We start from the raw sequence: 20,650 nt of genomic DNA on the forward strand, positions 1-20,650 counted from the left end.
CAGATATTTTATTCTGATACCACTTGCAATCTATCAAAATAAACAGAAACATTTCTGTATTTTTGTAAAAAAAAATACAGATATTTCATTCTGATACCACTTGCTATCTATGAAAATAAACAAACATTTCTGTGTTTCGGTAAAAAAATACAGATATTTATTTTTGATACCACTTGCTATCTATCCAAAAGAAAAGAAAAATTTTTGTATTTCTCTTCTAAAATAAAAAATATTTAATTATGAATCACAAAGCTCTATTACAAGCTATATCGGCTTCATAGTAGATAGAGGCAGAGGGCCCTGAGGGAGGTGCTCGGTAAAAAAATTTAGCCAGTTACACAGCTCCATTGCAAGTTATAGACCTTAGAGACAGAGTAGAGGTAGAGGGCCACTAGGGGGAGGAGTAGAAGGAGATGCCGAAGGCTGTGAACGTGCTCTGCCCATCAAGGTGTCCGTGCAGCAGTTGACTAATCAGTACAATCTGCAGAGGGGGTGTTGAAGTCATTGCCGATCCAAGCCTTATTCATTTTAATAAAAGTGATTTGGTCAACGTTTTCTGTGGAGTGCCGAATGCGTTTGTCACTCACTAGGCCCCCAGCTGCACAGAACGCTCAGATAACACACTTGCGGCTGGGCAGGCAAGGATCTGAATGGGATGTTCTGCCAGCTCCGGCCACTGCTCAAGCTTGGATACCCAGTAGCCCAGTGGGTCCTGGCTTTGCAGGTTGCAGATGTCCCATGCAGAGCTCAGGTATTCCTGCACCATGACTGAGTACCACTACTGAGTGTCATTGGCAATTGCTGCACGACTGGCAGCTTGCTTCCACTGAAAAAAAGCCTGCATAGATTGGCTTGGACGACCTATACTGCTGCTGCCACCCATGCCGCTTAAAGCAGTTGTTTGGGTCTCATGGCTGGTGGAAGTGCCAAGGGGATCCCTGCTACTGCTGCTGCTGCAGGCAGCCAGAAAGGCTGAGCACAAGTCCCTTACAAGCACTTCTTGGTAGTGCTGCATTTTAGGTCCCCTGTATTGGGGCATAATCAGTTGTTGTATCTCAGGCTTGTAACATGGATCCAGTAACGTAGCAATCCAATAGTCGTCAGTCTTTGTTTTTATGTGTTGTATGCGTACATCTTTGGCTATGCACTCCTGCATGAAGGCTGTCATGTGGATCAAACTACCCACAGCTGAGGTAATTCTGGACCCACACTCCTGGGCAGCAGCACAGGGTCATCGTCGTCCTCCTCCTCCGCCTGGTCTTCCCATCCACGGAACATGCCGCCTTGTGTTTGGGTGGATGGATGCCATGTACCCTCATTATCCTCCTCTCCCCCTTCCTACTCTTCTCTAATGCCTGCAATGTCCTCCTCATCCTCTTCCACCTCCTCCTCTACCTGGATTTGTGGTGCACTACGCCTAGTAGGCACGCATGTTCGAGATGATGTTTGACACGTCATCTCTTGATGCAGCGTCCACTCTGTGTAGTGTCCGAGATCTACCATCATCTGTTCCAGCAAGCATATGATGGGGATGGTGTCACTGGCACAGGTCTGATCTCTGCTGGTCATCCTGGTCGCCTCTTCAAAAGGTGACCATACAGTGCACAAGTCCTCAATTTGCAGCCACTCCGCAGGGCTGAAGAAAGGTAATGTAGGCATACGTCTGTAACAAACAAACTCTGCCACGTAATCCACCACTGCTTTCTGTTGTTCAGCCAGCCGCTGCAGCATGTAAAAGGTGGAATTCCAACGTGTGGCCACATCATAAATTACCCAGTGCACTGGCAGGTTGAGATTTCGCTGTAAATCCTCCAATCTGGCACTGGCTGTGTACCGGCGGAAATGCGCTGACAACTTTCTGGACTTCAGCAACAAAGTCAAAGGAGGAGGTGGAAGTGGGGGTTGAGGAGGAAATTGCATGGCCATGTGCTTTGGGCGGAGGTAGGTATGCAGGCCTTGCTGCAGCTGCAAGTACAGTAGATTTCAGGACTGCACCAATACAGTACAATCCAACAATCTATCTGACTAATAGTGTGAGTGTGACACAGTCTAACAAAGTATAGCACTTTTTTTCACTTTGACAAAGGAAGCCGAGTAGCACAGAAAGGTTGTGATGCTAGCAAATCTCTGTCAGGAGTGGTAAATGCAGGCACGCCCTGGCCTTATATAGGCCAATGGCTGCCTGTGTGGCATGCAGTGACAGTCAATCCGCTGCCTGCCACAACAAACATGAAGGGGAGCATCCCTGCTGTTATTGGAGGGCCCTAGGCATCATCGGGGAGGTCCCTAGGCATTATGGGAGGGCCAAATTCGGGGCTTCGAATCCAGTAAAAATTCGGGTCGGGTCCACCCGAAATCGAACGGTCATATTCGGGTCGAACATTAGGACAACCCGAATTCGAACAACACTTCTAACAATATTGCCAATATCATGCAAAACATAAAAGGACTCCAAATAACAGTTACAATTCAAAACGATTTCCTCCAATCAACTAAATTGCCTAATGATACTAGGAACCTACTTTGTTGTGTAACTGGCACAGGTATTTTCCTCTATAGTCAAAGGCTATCCGTGTCTTGTAGCCGTAGACACAGCTTGTTTCCTGTTTGTGTTGACATCTCTGCAGAACCACGTGAGGGCTTGTTTACCCACGTGACTGCTAGCCGCTGGAGACGTAGCTCCCAGATATGGGAGTGTTTTCATGCTGACACGAGAGACGCTGACTTGCCAGATAGACAAACTATATAAAAGGATCATAAAAGGTATTCATATGATTTTGGGATAGTATATTGGAGTTCTACAATAAGCTTACCCGCTTCACAGTGCCTAACAATCCAAAATTCACCTTACTTTCTATGATACCAGGGTTGATCCAGTCTACCAAGCGAAATGTTCTCCACCATTTTTAATGGTAGCTAGAATATCTATTCCTAGATATTGGAAGCAGACGCTAACCCCTCCTTGAGTGATGGGCTGATGGAGTTGGAACCTATCCAGCACATGAAACAGAACGACGAACAGATGGAAAAGTTTAAATGAACATTGGCTTGCCTGTTCAAGTCATGTTCAAATCTCCTCAACCAAACCCTGGTTCCCAAGATTATTATGTCCAGGCCTTGGCATTGACTGCGTGTTATTGCTTTACCCCTTCTTTATTCTCCAGGCCCTTTTGCTTCTTTTACCTGTTATAGCAAATATGTAGTCATCCCCCCCGGCGTTTGGTCAACAAAAGTTGCTGTATCCCCCCAATTATATTTTCTATGTCTTTTCTTTTTATGTTTTTTTTTCTCTTCTCCTTACCTTTGTACCCCTCCCTCCTCGAGTTATGATCTAACCCCGACAAAGCAGATCATCTTTGGTAGGACTATTGATTAGCAGACCGATGTCTTTGTTCATTAAATCATTGATGTTAAAATTTATGGTATGTGTGTTAAGGTCAGTAAACAAGCAAACAAAACAACAAGCAAGATCAGTGTTGATCAGATATTGATTTTATTTTTGCCAGATAACCATATTGCATTATGTCTGTTTTACCAATGGTTTTTTGTCCCCCCTTTTTGTTTTTCCATATTTCATTTGTAGAAGTTCCTTTTTCTTTGTGTGAATATATATATATATATATATATATATATATATATATGCAGTGAGGGAAAGAAATATTTAATCCCCTGCTGATTTTGTCTGTTTGCCCTCTGACAAAGAAATGACCAGTCTATAATTGTAATGGTAGGTTTATAGAAGCTGTGAGAGATAGAATAACAACAAAAGAACCCTCAAAAACCCAGTGCTCAAAGGTCAGAGCTTAATTACAATTATAGACTGGTTATTTCTTGTCATTGTCTGAGGGCAAACATACAAAATCAGCAGGGATCAAATACTTCTTTCCTTCACTGTATATATAATACACAGGTAGTTCCCCGATTACATAGGAGATTGGGACTGTAGGTTTGTAGGTTTGTTCTTAAGTTGAATTTGTATGTAAGTCGGAACAGGTACATTATTTTAATAAATGCACTTAGGACGGATGTTTTTCCCAACATATTATTAGGCAGTGTCCTGTCATTTACTGTATAAAATCCTCACTGTGAGTTATTCACAAACAAAGCAAAAAAAAAAAACTTTATGGAGCCTAGACATTTATTAACTTCTGGAACAAGCTGTGCTTTGATATGCAAAAAAAAAAACTTCAAAGTTTGTATTGGTCATTAAAGAATTAAAGAGCTTGCCGAACAGCAAAAGATTTCTTTTGCAAGTCATGCAAACTGCCCCCTCCCCCCCATCAAGCCTCTGTCCTGCACACGAAGGAGCAGGAAATCTTCGTTGTATCTAATGTTGGATGTCCTTAACCTGGGGACTACTTGTGTATATATAAAAATGTTAAAACTAATAAAAATGATTGAAACAAAAAAAAGAATACATTTAACAGCTTCTGTCTTGAATCCATGCTATTACTTATAATATTGTTTACCAGCAAATACTGTTCTATGTGATTTTTCTATTCTCTAGAAACTTTCCAACTATAGAAGTTATACTTCCCAGCCTGTAGTTAGTTAATAATGACATTGCTCTCTTAAAGGATAGGTCCCACATTGGTCTTATGCCAATACATTGGTACCATGCCTGTGATTATAGTCTCTAAAAATGTGAAACATTGACATTGAAAAACCAGAGCTCAGCTTTTTAAGAGCAAGTGGGTGTAATCTGTCAGGTCCTTGTGCTTTATTTACCTCAAATTTATCCAAATGTTGCTCGATCATATTACATTTTAGGTTTGTTTAATGCTGTTGCATTACTATTTTTATATTACACTTGAGCTCCACCATTTTCCTTTGTGTTCAGAGTGTTTAGTAAATCCGCCTTTCTTTATCCCCGGTTGCCAACCCCAATACGTCCTTTAACCGCCCTGGCGGTATTCCCGAGTGTGGCTCGGTGTGAATTTTAAGTACCAAAAGAGGTAACCCTAAACCATACCTGGGGTAGCATTAAAAAAAATCCTACCTGCTCTTTACTACCCAGCGGCGTCCTCCAGCGATGGCCGGCTTCTGTATCCCCTGGCATCGCATTCCTGGCATGATCGATGTGATCGGTGAAGCGTTGGTATGCTGGGGAGGCATGGAGGAGGCATACATTGTAATCTGCTTTAACACATTGATCTCAGTGATAAAGTGATAAAAAATAAATCCAAATAAATAATAAATCTAAAAGTTTATCTATTAGTGCATCTAACAGCTTTCCAGTGCCCTGACTTACTGTTTTTCCACTACCAGCCCTGACCTTTTCCTTATTTCCTCATTTAAAAACGTCTCTGACCTTGAACACATCCCTGACTTCTGTATCAAGAGATAATTCGCCAGATGAGGTAATTTCAAATGCCATTATTTGATCTCCAGAATCTTTTACTTAAGGGGCAACTCCAGAACATATGATACAAAACAACCTCTGCTGCACCACATTTCAAACATTTGGGGGGACTCACTCAATCCCATATGGTATGAGCGATGGGGAGAAACACAGGCCCCGTGATGAAATTTAAATATCATTTCTCTATGCATGGAGGAAGTGATAGTTCTCCAAGCTCTGTGGAAGTCAGAGTATCAATAGGGGTTCTAGCTGAAAAAAAGTACTCTGCTTTCTGTCTTTCCTCTTAATTGAATTGTATATACAGTACATCAGCTATCACCCTTTTGTCTGGATTCAGCAAGAATTGTTGCAGCCTATTGGACATACATTTTTTTTTAATTATTATTTTGTAATCACAGTTCAGAAGCGATATTGGTCTATATGATGAGATTAACGTATTAGTATTGTGTGTGCTTCATTAAAATCTGTGAAAGAAATGTGTTGCTGGAGTATGGCAGTGTAAAGCTCCATTAGAAGAGGTGCAATGTCGCCCCGAAGTAACAGTTCACCCCAGACCCCTTTTGGTGGGCGGGCTGCCTTGACCCCTCCGCCCGGCCAGAGAGGCTGCTCTGTTCTCAGCTGTCACCTGTTTCTAGCTGCTTATTCTATAGCTGTGCCGAGTCTTCCATTGAAATTTAATGATATCATCAGCTGTGTGTGTAACTGCATGTCATATTTTGCAGCCTTTCGGCTCTGTTTATTAACCTCCATATCTCCTAAACTGTATGTCATAATGACTGAAATTTTCACGGTGCACAGGGGACCGTCATAGCTAATAGTAATCACAAATACAGCCCCCCCAGATTATAAGAATATAAAGATATGGAAATCACAATTGTAAAAACTTGTGAAAATATGACATTGGGGTTGCTGTTTCAAAAGCAAATGCGCCCAGGTGACCTTTATTGAAAATGCAAATTGGGGACATCTGGGGCCACTTACATAGCAAGGAGCCTTGCAGTGGGGCCCCTAAATTGATACCTACCTGTCACAAATATATTACACATCTGTCATACTATGTTACCCTATCTGCTTCCCTTCTTTGTATCCCAATTTCCCTAGTATGGTGGGGGGACCAATCTGAAAATGTAGGTGCAGTGGGGGGACACCTTCGGCTAGCCCCCCCCCACACACACACACACTAGAATTTCATTACTATGATAAACACACAGAGCCACAATTTTTCTGCAATAGGGAGTTGTAGGAAATTGAAAATGCGTGGGGAATGTCTGTGGCTGTAACCCCCTAAAATTTAATTACAATTACATTATTAGAACATAAAAAACTCTGCTCATCAAAATCAAATAGCGGTTCAGGTACTGGTAGGGTACATTCATGTGTAACAGGGTGGTACATTTCGATGAGCTGTTTTTCATGTTGTTATGATGCCATGGTGATAAAAGTTTGGGGGTTGTTAGCCACAAGTGTCCCCCACTTGCACGTACAATTTTGTTTACCTGCACCTCTCTGTTTCAGAGAAATTAGGGTTCAAGTTAGGGAAGTTGACAGTTATGTGTAACCTATATTTTTAGTTTCCTGCACCTCCCCATTCCAGATAGATTGGAGTTCAAGGAACAGAAGCAAAACATATAGCGTAGTATTACAATTATAGAAAGGTAGAAATTTAGGGGCCCCACCCCAATGCTCCATGCTATGTAAGTGGCCCCTGGATGTCCTTAATTTGAGTTTGCTCCTAGGTGTCTCTTATGAAACAGCAAACCAAATGTTCAATCCTCACAAGTTTTTAAACTCGTGATCCCCATATCTTAATATTCTTTAAAGAAATATTGGTTTTTAGTAGCTATGGGAGGCTCCTGTGTACCAACAATTTATTAGATATGAAGGTTTGATCATAGTGAGTTGTTAGGCTGCAGAATATGGCAAGCAGACACACACAGCTGTCACACTGCGAGTGGATAAATTTCAGAGACAGTGTGTTTTTGCCCATAGAATATGGACAATGGTGAGTTTTTTTTTTACATTTTTTGGGTAGGACCCCTCCCCTTTTGTCTTTACTGCCATGGTGGTAAAGACTGCATGGTAAATCTGCAGCCTCCTGGGGTATTTGTGTCACGTATCCCAGATGGCTGTGGGTTGCTCCTTTTTTATTTCAATACATTTTTAGATTTTACAAAGAAAAGCGTACAAAAACAAGTCTTGCATTCCAACTTTGCATTCTAATGAAACTTTTAACAACATTTAACATCAAGGACAAGTTTCAAGGTTGAGGTTGGGTAAACAAGTCATCTTGCATCATGATGAGCATATACCCGCATATTTAGCTTTTTCATTTTGAACAAAACTTCACAGGTGGTACGATCCCACCCCACTGGCATATAATATTCAATCTAAGGCGTCTATACTTTGTGGAAACGAGACGGTAAGTATAGCTCTTATTTTTTCATTGACTAGGAACCAGGACATCTTTTGCTTGACTTGGGTTATAGTGGGAGTGGCTGACCACTAATGTATATGCTATTTGGTATACCTGTGTCCAGTACCTTCGTAACTTGGGGCTTTCCCACCAGATATGATAAAGAGTGCCAGGTGAGTTACAATCAGGAAAGCAGCAATGGATTTGATCCTGCTTTATCTTAGCTAGAGGCACTGGAACCATGTACCAACGCATCAGCAGCTTGTAGTTCACTTCAACCACCGAAGTGCTGATACTGCAGTGGGCTGCAGTATCCCACACTTGTCCCCATTCCTCCTGTTCCAAAGACACCATCAAATCTTCCTCCCAGCGACTCACATAGGGCAGTGGTACAGAAGGTATCATATAGTGTCGAAACCACCCCTTTCGCCTGAGGATTGCGGGCACACAGGTGCTCAAATGCAGAGGGAGTACCCACAGAAGGGAACATTTTCAGACAAGTACGTATAAAATGGGTATTGTGCAATAGTTGAAAAGACTCTTAAACTGGAATCTGATAATTTTCATGTAACACACTTACTTTGAGGTTACTCAACAGGTCTAGAAAATGTAAAATTCTATAGATGCCATGCTCTATCCACCATTGGAAAGGCTCTATCCACCCAGCGGAAAGGGTCTTGCTAATTGGATAGTGGGGAATGTTTAGATTCCAAACCTCCCAGGCGCCTTGCTGATTCCCAAATCTGAATAGAATGCCTGAGTAACGGATTAGCTATAGTGAGACGTGTTCGGGAAGGGATCCACAATATGGTTTCAATCGAGACCGGGGCAATTTCCATGGCTTCAATGGAAACCCAATGCGGGGGCTCACTTCTAACATGGTATGCTGCGAGAGGTGCAATCATGAGCTCCAAATAAAGGACCGCGTTGTCTTCTGCAAAACCTTGAGAGTGGAAGCAGGAAATTTAATCGGTAGCACCCGCATAGGGTACAATAGCTTGGGCAGCCAGGTCATTTTTATCGAAGCAATGTGTCCGAGCCAGGATATTTGATACCTTTTCCAGGATTCTAGCAATGACATGAGATGGCAGACCAGCTCTGGGATGTTGGTCGTGTACATAGATTCATAAGAGGATGTGACATACACTCCCAAGTATTGCAAACAACTTTCTTCCCCACAAATTGGAAAGAGGCTTAAAGCGTTGTTACCATAGCAGAGGGCAGGGTGATATTTGCTGTTGCACTTGTGGAAATTAAGTTGTAAACCAGAACATTTCTGAAAGTTTTGTAGAAGGGACAGTAGGTTAGGCAAAGATACCAGAGGGTTTGAAAGGCATAACAGCACATCATCAGCGAAGAGGCTTAGTTTATGTGATGTGTTCCCTATCTCAATGCCTGAGATATCTGGGTGATCTCTGGTTGCCTGGGCCAGAGGCTCCATAGCCAGCTCAAATGCAGTGGAGACAACGTACAACCCTGTCTGGTGCCTCTGCCTATGGGGAAGTATGGTGACCTATGAATGCTTTGGGAGACATACAGTTAGGTCCATACATTTTTGGACAGAGACAACTTTTTTCTAATTTTGGTTCTGTACATTACCACAATTCATTTTAAATGAAACAATTTAGATGCAAATGAACTGCAGACTTTCAGCTTTATTTCAGTGGGTTGAACAAAAAGACTGAATAAAATGTGAAGAACTAAAGCCTTTTTTTTAACACCATCACTTCATTTCAGGGGCTCAAAAGTAATTGGAGACATAAAAAAGCTGTAAATAAAATGTTTATTTCTAAAACTTGGTTGAAAACCCTTTGCTGCCAATGACAGCCCTGTAGTCCTGAACTCATGACATCACCAGATGCTGGGTTTCCTCCTTTTTAATGCTCTGCCAGGCCTTTACTGCAGTGACTTTCAGTTGCTGTTTGTTTGTGGGCCTTTCTGTCCGAAGTTTAGTCATCAACAAGTGAAATGCATGCTCAATTGGGTTCAGATCAGGTGACGGACTTGGCCATGTAAGAATATTCCACTTCTTTGCTTTAATAAACTCCTGGGTTGCTTTGACTGTATGTTTTGGGTCATTGTCCATCTGTATTTCAAAACACCTCCCAATCAATTTGACTGCATTTAGCTAGATTTGAGCAGACAGTATGTCTCTGAACCTCAGAATTCATCCAGCTGCTTCTGTTCTGTGTCACATCATAGATAAACACTAGTGTCCTAGTGCCATTGGCAGCCATGCACGCCCAAGCCATCACACTGCCTCCGCCATGTTTTACAGATGATGTGGTATGCTTTGGATCATGAGCAGTTCCACGCCTTCTCCATACTTTTTTCTTGCTATCATTCTGGTAAAGGTTTATTTTGGTTTCATCTGTCCAAAAAATGTTTTTCCAGAACTGTGCTGGCTTTTTTAGATTTTTTTATAGCAAAGTCCAATTTAGGCTTTCTATTCTTGAGGCTTAAAAGTGGCTTGCACCTTGCAGTGCACCCTCTGTATTTACTTTCATGCAGTCTTCTCTTTATGGTAGACTTGGATATCAATACGAAACTCCAGGTCTTTTATCTGCTTAATTGATAATGACATAACGAAGGAATTGCCCACACCAGCCCATAAAATAGTCTTTGAGCCAATTGACAAATTACTTTTTAGCCCCTGAAATAAAGTGATTGTGATAGAAAAGCCTTTAGTTCCTCACATTTTTATGTAATCTTTTTGTTCAACCCACTGAATTAAAGCTGGAAGTTCAGTTCAACTGCATCTGCATTGTTTCATTTAAAATTATTTGTGGTAATGTACAGAACCAAAATTAGAAAAAAGTTGTCTCTCCAATTATTTATGGACTTAACTGTATATAGTGCCGAGACCCATCCTTGAAAGTGTGGACCGAAACCCCATCTCTCCAAGGCATTCTTTATGCCTAGGCTAAGGAGGAATGCAGGCAACTTTTTAGTGTGAGCCTGATGAATAAGATGAAGGATTCGATGAATATTGTAGCCCGCTTGCCTTTTTGGTATGAATTCTGTCTGGTCCAAGCCTATCATCCCATCAATACCTTTATTAAGACGGTCCGCCAAAACAGAAGCCAAAAATTTTGCATCCATGTTTAATAATGAAATTGGGCAATAGTTGGGCCATGAGGTGGAGTCTGTATCTTGTTTGGGCAGCATACATATCTTCTGCTGCTTCCAGTGCACTCTCACCCAATGCACCTCCTTTCAGAACACTGAATACTCGCACAAGAAGGGGTACCAAATCAGTAGCAAACTTTTTATAGTATGGGGCTGAAAAGCCAACAGGGCCCTGGCGTTTGTTGCTCTTGAGAGATTTGATAGCCTGCAGGACTTCTCTCTGTTTTGTTGGAGCTTCCAAAAGTTCCACCAACATGTGGGAAGTGCAGATGGCGTAACTTATCAAGGAAACTATGAATTGCTGCATTCCCCTCTATTGGTGGAGGATTGTATAGGTCTCTTGGATGTTTATGAAATTGCAAGATACATACTGGGTTACTCGTGAGGTCTGAGCCATTTAACCTAAGATAGTATGGCATAAAATGGCGATCAGGCAAACACAAACATCTCTCTAGCATTGTATGGGTCCTGTTTTGCTATATAGGTAAAAAAAAATTTTTAACCACTGTAGTTGTTTTTCTGCCAAAGTTACAGTGCATAAATGTAACTGTGTTCGGACTGATTCTAAGCCTCTGCCTATTTCTCTTGTAGGAGTAACTGAGAACTGATTGCGGAGGTACATATATTTACAATCGAGTTTGGTATTTTGCGTCAGATGTTGCTTTTTCATTTGTGATACTAGCTGTATAAGGCGGTCTCTGATGACCACCTTGTGAGCTGCCCAGATAGTTTTGCTCGAGACATATGGTTGAGTGCGAAGTAATCGGAGAGTGCTGTCTGTATTTTTTTACATGTTTCTGGATTGCTAAGGAGGGAATCATTTAGTGACCATCTAAAATAATTTGGTTTAGAAAATAGGGAAGAAAAAGTTGCCATGACTGGATCATGATCAGACCATAATATTGCCAATATCTCGTAGTGAGTAGGGGAATTGTGGTGGAAACAAAAATATGGTCAATACCTGACAACTGTTGATGCGGGTGTGAAAAGTGTAGTCTAATTTTGAGGGGTGCGTTTCCCTCCAAAGATCTGCCAACATCCCAGAGTGAAATGTGGCCAGAAGTTTACGAGAGGCAGCTGTTTCATTGAATTGTGTAGCAGGGCTTTGCAAACTTTTTTTTTATCTAACCATGGGACTAACGTTGCATTGGTATCTCCACTTATGATTAGGCCCCACTGCATACACTTCTGAACTAATTGAAGCCAATTGATAAAAAAAGATAATTTGATTATCATTCGGGGCATATTAGGCAACTAAGGTCACCTTGACGTCATTCAAATCGCCCACTAGAATTAAGTAGCGCCCATCAGGGTCTGCTATTGGTTTATCCAATGTAAAGGTCACCGACATACGAAAGCCTATGAATACCCCTCTTTGCATAGTAGGAGCATTAGCCATATATACCACCTGATAGGAACTGTGGAAATATCTGGGACCGGAGGAGGAGGAGAAGTGTGTCTCCTTTAAACATAGCACATCTATTTTCTTAGAATGGAAATAGCGAAACGCCTGGGATCATTTTGTGGGAAAGTTCAAACCCTGAACATTAAGTGAGAGAACAGATACAGCCATTACTGTACAGGGTTAAAATGCCTTGAAGTATCATTCCCATGGGAGTAATGTGTTTTTGAATTTGAAATAAACCAGGGTAGGGGGAGCATTCCAGAGAGGGAGGAGGTTTAGGGATAAAATCAGAGGAAGAGAAATGATAAAATAAAAAGAGAATAGAAAAAAGACTCCATCCGCCCTTGATAAGGTCCAGCATAGTGTTACAGACAGTGCAAGTTTGTATAGGAATCTCTCAGAATTGTATACCCATAACAAAATAACAAAACAAAGGTGAACCAGTAATTTTCTAGGCACCAACAGTAAGTCTCAAGGTGTTGTCTCCTGAAATATTAAGGACAGGGGAGTCATCCGGAGAGAGGTAGAGTGCACAGTGACTACCATGCGGGAAAGAAGGGCAACCTAATAATTAGTGTCGTATAACATCTGTGAATATAAGATGTGTATAACAAGTAAAACAACTGCAGATCACAAAGATCAAGGTAAGGCTTTGCATTAGTGTAGTTGAATACTGACAATCAAACAGTAAGATCAGGACTCACGTGTTTAAGTTAGGCCGTGAGGGACACACAAAGTCCCTAAAACCCATGGAAACAGGTCCTCAACTTTGGAAGTATTCCAAATGAGGAGTGAAGGCAAAAGAAAGGATAGAAAGTACAGAGGACTAAAGTCATCCTTAAGGGAGTGTAGGGCCTTACTTCTCAGGTCACCCCGGTGATTGGTCTCTGTACATTAGCTGAAGCAGGGGTAGAACTGGTGCGGGTTTCCAGCATGGACGTTGTTTTTGTGAGCCTCGTGATGTGGTTGGTGGGGTCTTAGGACCCTCAGGTGCATCTGCCGTAGGTGGCATGGGAAGGCCTTTTACCATTATTTGAGAAAATTAGTTTTGAAAGGATATCCCCATCTGTACATTATCTTCAGGTCCTGAAGGATGCGCAGGTACAGTTTCAGTTCCCTCCTGCGCTGAATAGTGACTGGAGCCAAAATGGAATTTAAGTCTATAATAGATTCTGGGAGCCCCCTAATTCTCAGGTTAGAGTGGCGAGATCTATTCTCTTGGTCTTCCAGCTTATAGTGTAAAACTGGATTTCCTGCTTTAGGTGATCCAGGTCCTCCTTATGTCCCTCCAACACTGTGGTCACATCATCCATGCGGTGTTCGAGTTGCACAATGACCTATGACCTAATTCCTGCAATTCCTTCGTAAAATGATCAGTGATCTTCTTAGTGGTAGCTTCCAGAGCAGAATGAAGTATAGCCTGGAATTTCTCTAACATGACCTTCTGGTCCGAAAGGGGTCGCTGTGGGAATATAGAGGGAGAACTGTCCATAAATGAATCGGTTTCACTCACTGCATCCCCAACCGCAAGGTCAAAGGAAGGGCTGAAAGGCGCCATCTTGCCTGTAGCTCAGGCTAATGCTGCTTTTGCTGACTGCCTCTTACTTCTGGACGTCAGAGAGGGAGTTCCACTGCATGCCTGGACACTTCAAGATGCAGGGGAGAGAGGAGGATTTGCGATCTGCTGACAGGTAAGCTTATTTTAGGCCTTTTGTTCCCCACACAGTGCGGAGCCAACTCATAGGATTACCATCCATCAGTCCCACGCATGCGCACTCCCGGGCTGCTGCTTTTGCGCATGCCCGACTTTGGGAACATATAATCGGGCTTTCCTATAATGTAAAAAAAAGTGCTCATTCTCAAACATGCCCAATGAGATCAGAACTTGATTGAACGGTGAGCATTTGTAAAGAAGAGGGAGCAACCTTGGGAATCGCGGGTTCAGTTCATGGACAGACAAAAGTTTTGCGTTACCTAGATTTAGGTTAGGCTGAAGTCACACTGGCAGTAAGTTGCATTTGCCCTCACTTTCTTCTCGCCAGGAACCACTGCTGCTTGAAAAACTGCTAGGCCTGAAAAAGCCCAGCACTTAGAGCCTGTTACCAATCCCAGGTGCCTAGCAGTTACTGCCTGTTACCAATCCCTAGCAGTTGCCAAGTGGTCACTCAGGAGGGGTAAATGGCCCAGTTTTTTTTTTTACTGCTAATGTGAACTAAGCCTAACTTGTTAAGCCACTTTGATCACAATATTACACTACTACAAGGGATTACACAATTAAATTGTGGAACACTAGGCAGTTAGATTAAAATACAAAGCACTGAACTGTTTGGGCATAATAAAGGCATTCAAAAGTTTGAGCGAAAATAGGGGGTAGGTAGAACACTTACACAATAAAAGGGGTTACTTGATACCTGTGACATAAATAACTGGGAGCACTAAATTTGCTGTGTCTTGCCCCGTCCACTTTTTTTTACCACTTGGCTACAGCTTCCCCCCACCTGGCTCAGCCTTTGGGACCTGGAGTTTTGTGATTCACCATTGGCATAACCATCTTCTGTACATCTGCTACAGAGATTGGTCTATTAAGGGATTCCCTGTGGTTAGACCTTAGCTTGGGCAACTTAGCTTTAGTTACCAGATCATCTAGTGTGGCAGGTTGTGTGGGCTGTGCCATGTACAATTGTCTATAGTAGTCCTCAAAGATCTCGAGTATAACTTTTGACGGCTGGTGATTTAGGGTCTTTAATCTTAAAAATAAAACGCTTGGGTGGCTTAGTCAACTTTGCCAACAATGAACCCACTTTATTGCCCCAATGGTAAAATTTATGTTTTTGGTATGTTAGCTGTGTGTCCACTCTGGAGACAACATATGTATTTAAGCAGATCATGGTTCCTGCCATGCTAGTTTTGCTGACTGTGACCCATTTTCCAGAAAAGCTCTGTAACCCCTAGTCACCTTGTTCTGCAAATCAGCATATATAATTTGATGTTCCTTACGTTTGTGTTTGGTGTATTCTTTAATGTGACCTTTCATAACGGCTTTCAACGTACACCAAAGCAGTATGGGAGTGTCCCAGTGCTCTAGATTCTTTATCTAAACTATTGGCCCATTGATTTTTCACAAAGTTGGAAAATTCTGGTGAGCCAGTTAAACCTGCTGGGAACCTTCATTGGAATGTCCTATTCAGTTGTTGTGGATGATCTAGGGAAATTTTTACTGAGGTGGGGTCAGATAAGGTAAAATCTGCAATGGAGGCCTCTGAAACTTTAGAAAAAAGGAACTCGTCAATGAGCATATAATCCATTCTTGAGAAACACATGTAAGCCATTGAGTAGCATGTGTAGCTTTTTTTCTGAGGGGTTAAGGAGTCTCCAGGCATCTATCAAAGTGGTTATCAACTGCCGTACGCCTGAAGAAGCCGCACCCAGAAATTTATGAGCTGTACTTGAGTGGTCCTGAGTATCATCAACCGTTGCATTAAAATCTCCTGACACTATCAAATTGAACATATCTGCTCTCATCTTAAACAGAAGAAATAATCCTTTAGGGAAGGTTTTTATTCAAAAGAATCACCATTCCCCTTTTCTTAGTTGAATAGGTGGTGGCAATAGTGTCATCAATCCATGTCATGTAAGGTAGCTATATCACCCTTTTTCCACCAGGTTTCCTGTAGAAAATCTATATCTAGTTGTTTGCATTTTAAATGTAACAGAACTTTCTTACAGTTTTGGGAAGTGTTTTTTTTGCATGGAAATTTACATTGTAGACTATAATTCTTAGGCATAACTCACCGAAATATGTCATAATAATAAATTTAATAATAAACTTTAAATAAAAAAAACACAAAAATCTGTTAAAAAAATAAAAAAATAGTGAAACGTAATATAACTGTACAGTGGCATGTTTTATATATATATATTATATGAAGATTTCTTTGTACTAGGCTCAATACAGCTATTTTGTATTGAATCCAATACAAAATTATTTAAATTTCCCGCTGATCCTTAAAACAGTTCGCGGCTGAATATCAGAGGAGGAGGAGGATGTGTCCCCAGGACCTGCGGGGACCAGCAGGATGCCAGGGGATGCCGGCTGAGCAAAGTAAGTGGTTTTTTTTAAGTTTTAAGCGACCCTGAGTGTAATTTAGGATTACCGCTTTTTGCAAGTAAAATCCACCTCGAGTCACACTCGGGATTACCGCTAGGGAGGTTAAACCAATTCCTTTTTTTTTTTTTAAATATTTAAACCAAGGCTCCTGCCATCTGCTTTAGGCAGGGGGTGATCATTCACATAGATAGATCTAGAATTAACATTAGTGGCTGATAAAGTGAATGCAAAAGAAACCTTGCTAGTTGTAAAAGTATTGAAATACATTTACATAGTTACATAGAAAGTCAGGTTGAAAAAAGACATCCATCCAAAGTCCATCAAGTTCGACCACTAGGGCAATAAAAATATTCCAGATATAAATCCTTAAGGATACAGTTGGTCCAGAGGAAGGCAAAATAAACCCTGGTACAATTTGCTCCAACAGGGGAAAAACATTCCTTCCTGATTCCATGTGGCAATCGGATTTTCCCTGGATCAACAGTCTATTGTTCTGACTTTAAAGCTTTAATACCCAGTTATATTCTGTGCTTCTAGAAAAGCATCCAGCTTTAAATCAATCTATAGTAGTTGCTTAAACTACTTCCTGAGAAAGTCTATTCCACATTTTCAGGGACCTTACAGTAATGAATCCCTTCCTTATCTGGAGCTTAAACTTCTTTTCCTCCAGACGCAAAGAGTGCCCTCTTGTCCTTTGTAACAATTTTAAACTGAATAGTTGGGAAGAGAGTTCTCTATATGGACCAATTATGTATTTATACAAGGTGATCATATCCCCCTTTAAATGTCTCTTCTCAAGGGAGAATAGATTCCATTCAGCTAATCTCTCCTCATAGCTGAGTTTTGCCACTCCTTTGATTAGTTTAATTGCCCTTCTCTCCACTCTCTCCAATTCGACAATACCCTTTTTGTGAACTGGCGCATATTCCAGACGAGGTCCGACCAGTCCTTTGTACAGGGGCAGGATTATGTCTCCCTCTCTGCAGTCTATCCCTCTTTTAATACAAGAAAGTGTTAGCTTTAGATATTGCAGCTTGGCATTGAATGCTATTATTAAGTCTTTGATCTACCAGAACCCCCAGATCCTTTCCCTTTATTTGAAACAAATAAACCCACAACATCCAAATTGGGTACTCCAATGTCCAACAGTACCTATAGTTAGTATTTAAGACAAAAATAATAAAATTCAATATAAACATCCTGTGATAAAGGGACAACTTACGTATCCTGAAAGTCACATTGATCTTGGTTGATAAAGTCAATTGCTAGTTGCGGGTCTTTGAACAGTTTAGTCTCTCCCTTCCACACTACGCAACGTTTGGCCCGGTACATCAAGGCAAAACTAATTCCCTTTTCTGTTAGAAGACGACATTCAGATACAAAGTGTTTACGTCTCTGGGCCACCGAGGCCGAAAAATCCAGGAATATTAGTATCCTATTTTCTCCTATCTTTAAATCGCGTTGTTTGCGGTAGACAGCTAGTAGTGATTTTTTTTTATCCATACAGTGAAAGAATTTTGCAATTACTGGTCTGGGTTTCTGATTTTGTGTGGGGCATTACGGACTTTTCAAGTCTCACAGTGTTTCCTCTAGTGAGGAAAATAGAGCAAATTGGGTGGTCCAGAATTTGGTCCTCCAAATGACTTACCTTTTGTTCCATTTCCACTATGCAGGCTGTTTCAATTGTGTTCTACAGGGGATCAAATTTTCCATCAAAGTACAGCAGAAGGACTTTATACACCTCGAGTTCCTTGAGTTCCTTTAGGCTTATTTTTAGGATGTTGTTTGCAGTTAGTTGCAAAAAGAGGTTTCCCAATATACTTGTCCATTTTTGAATCGGTACAATTTGTAAGCACTCCACCAGTGAAAATAGTGTACAATGGAAGGGTTTTGATGTTGCAGAATAAAAAAAAAAATCTGATTGCAATGTATTGGAGTGATTGCAAATGTATGTTCCCCGATACCTATGGCACAGGATGCAAGTGTGTGACAAACTCTATGTACAATACCTCTTCGCTCCACACTGAATATATGGGGAAGGGGGGCAAGCACTCACCCACCCAGCAGATCAGTGGCCTAACAGGTGTTGATTTTGCTTATCTAAGGGACAATCCTGGGCTCTGTAGCTGCCCTTGGTTGTTCCTGGGGCTTTAATTTTGCACTGCTAGGAGCCAGGCAGTATATCGCCGGCTGCATGGCATGCAAAGTGAGAGTGGAGCTCCTGCACTTGGTGGGTGTCAGGTGGTAAGGCTGTTTGATTTTCCATCCCTGAGGAGTCGTTTACAATCATGGCTGCCTCGTCCGTCTCTTCCCCTAGAGGTCATAATGCCCTTTTCCTGTTCTTTGTGGCTTTTTTAACATTGGCTGTAAACCACATTGGATTTATTGTATTTTGCCTCTTAAACCTGATGCACATTGGAATATGTTTTGCAGTGTGTTTGTATAAAAAACACTTTTCCCATTTCCCATTCCCATTTCTGTTTTGTGTTCTTTAACCTCCCTAGCGGTTCATTTCTTTCTGGATATATATGTCAAAAAGTGGTACATTTTTTTTCATGAAAATTTTTTTTCATTGTAGGCCTGTAATTCTTAGGCATAACTCACTAGAATGTGTCCAAACAAGAGTAAAGAGTAAAATAAAGTTTGAAACTACAAAATCATGTCATATTAATAATATTAATTAAATTGAATAATAAACTTTAAATAAAAAACACAAAAATCTGAGGTTTTTATGATTTTTCTCATAAACTAATAAAAAACTAATAAACATTCCGGGTGTGATATATTTTGAAACAAGGGAAATGGTCAAAAGATGGTCAGTAATCAAATGCAGAGGTCGGTAATCAAATGTATTGGCAGGTAGGCAGTGCACTGTAACAGTGTATCTCTCACTGCAACCCTCAGAAAGATACTGGCTACTTTGTATTGGATTCAATACAGTTATTTGTATTGAATCCAAAACAAAAATTTTGAATTTCACGCTGGCCACGCCCCCCGGCACATGCACAGACGTCTCCAGTAGACTCCTCCGGTGACTCATCAAGACACAGACACAGAGACGGTGTTGCAGGGGGAAGACAGGAGCCTGCAGGAAGATGCGATCATTGAAGCAGAACGGAGAAGGACGCCGGCAGATAAGGTAAGTCTTTATTTATCATTTATTTATCGCTGCTTTACCTACCCCTTTTAGCAAGGGGTTACCACTTTTAGCAAGTTTTTTTTCTACCCCGAGTCACACTCGGGGTTACCGCTAGGGACGTTAAGGACAATATTCCCTCCCAGTCCAGATCTTGGAGAGCCACCCTTACCAATACAAAAAATTGCTCTTAAAATGTAATGTTTCTATCTTTTCCATTTTTGCTTCTTGTTTACCTTTAATTTACATTAAATTAAATTATTGTAAAGTGGTTTAGCACTCTGGATTTTGGAATAGAATGGAAAGTACTGGGTGGGCCCACGCTCATAGGATCCCAGTTCAAGAAAAAAGCCTTCCCATCGCTATTTCATTGGCAGCCAATTACCACTTGTACCACTCCAATGAAGGTAGATACCCCTTCGAGGCATCATATGCACCTACCCTTTGATTTGCTACCTTCACCGTTATTTATGGTTATTTTCAGACTATCTTGGCTGCGGATCCATGATACCAACATCTGCTGGTCCAAGGGTACCATTTCTTTTTCTTCTACATTTTACCAGCAGAACTGTTTCCGGGAGACCAAAGAATCCTTAGTCGTGGCTACTTTGTCTTTAGAACAGGAAGCATTACTCCCAGAGGTATACAAAGATCCCTGGATGTCTTTGATCCAAAAAGGGCGGATAACTTGCCCCCTCATAGGCCATATAACTGCCCTATTAATTTACTTCCAGGGTCTACCATCCCCTATGGTCGGATTTTTCCACTCTCTGATCCAGTACTCCTGGCACTGAAAACCTACATTGAGGAAAACCTTGCTAAGGGATTCATCTGACCTTCACCCTCACCCGCCAGAGCAGGTATCTTCTTTGTAGGAAAGAAGGACGGTTCCTTACGATCATGTGTCGATTATCGTTCTCTGAACCAGATAACCATCAAGAATCGATACTCACTTCCCCTTATATCTGAACTGTTCAAACGGCTTCCAAGTTGGATCTCCACGGGGCTTACAACTTGATCCGCATCAGACAGGGGGGTGAATGAAAGACTACCTTCCACTCCCGGTACGGGCATTTCGAGTACCTCATAATGCCCTT

The 20,650-nt window shown here is 41.5% G+C and overlaps 1 protein-coding gene across 3 annotated transcripts in view; it reads left to right on the plus strand.

The window, feature by feature from the left end:
• The window catches only part of VTI1B (vesicle transport through interaction with t-SNAREs 1B), a 121,091-nt gene that overhangs the window by 65,800 nt on the left and 34,641 nt on the right, over nt 1–20,650 (plus strand). The window contains exon 5 of one of the 3 annotated variants that reach the window (XM_072429074.1): nt 16,324–16,411. The exons of the other annotated variants lie outside the window; for them this stretch is intronic. Within the exon in view, the coding sequence (XP_072285175.1) occupies nt 16,324–16,411 (88 nt within the window). The remainder of the gene's footprint in view (nt 1–16,323; nt 16,412–20,650) is intronic. 3 annotated transcript variants of the gene reach the window in all.

This window comes from Pyxicephalus adspersus, chromosome 12 (assembly GCF_032062135.1).
Source record: "Pyxicephalus adspersus chromosome 12, UCB_Pads_2.0, whole genome shotgun sequence".
Taxonomy (NCBI): Eukaryota; Metazoa; Chordata; class Amphibia; order Anura; family Pyxicephalidae; genus Pyxicephalus; species Pyxicephalus adspersus.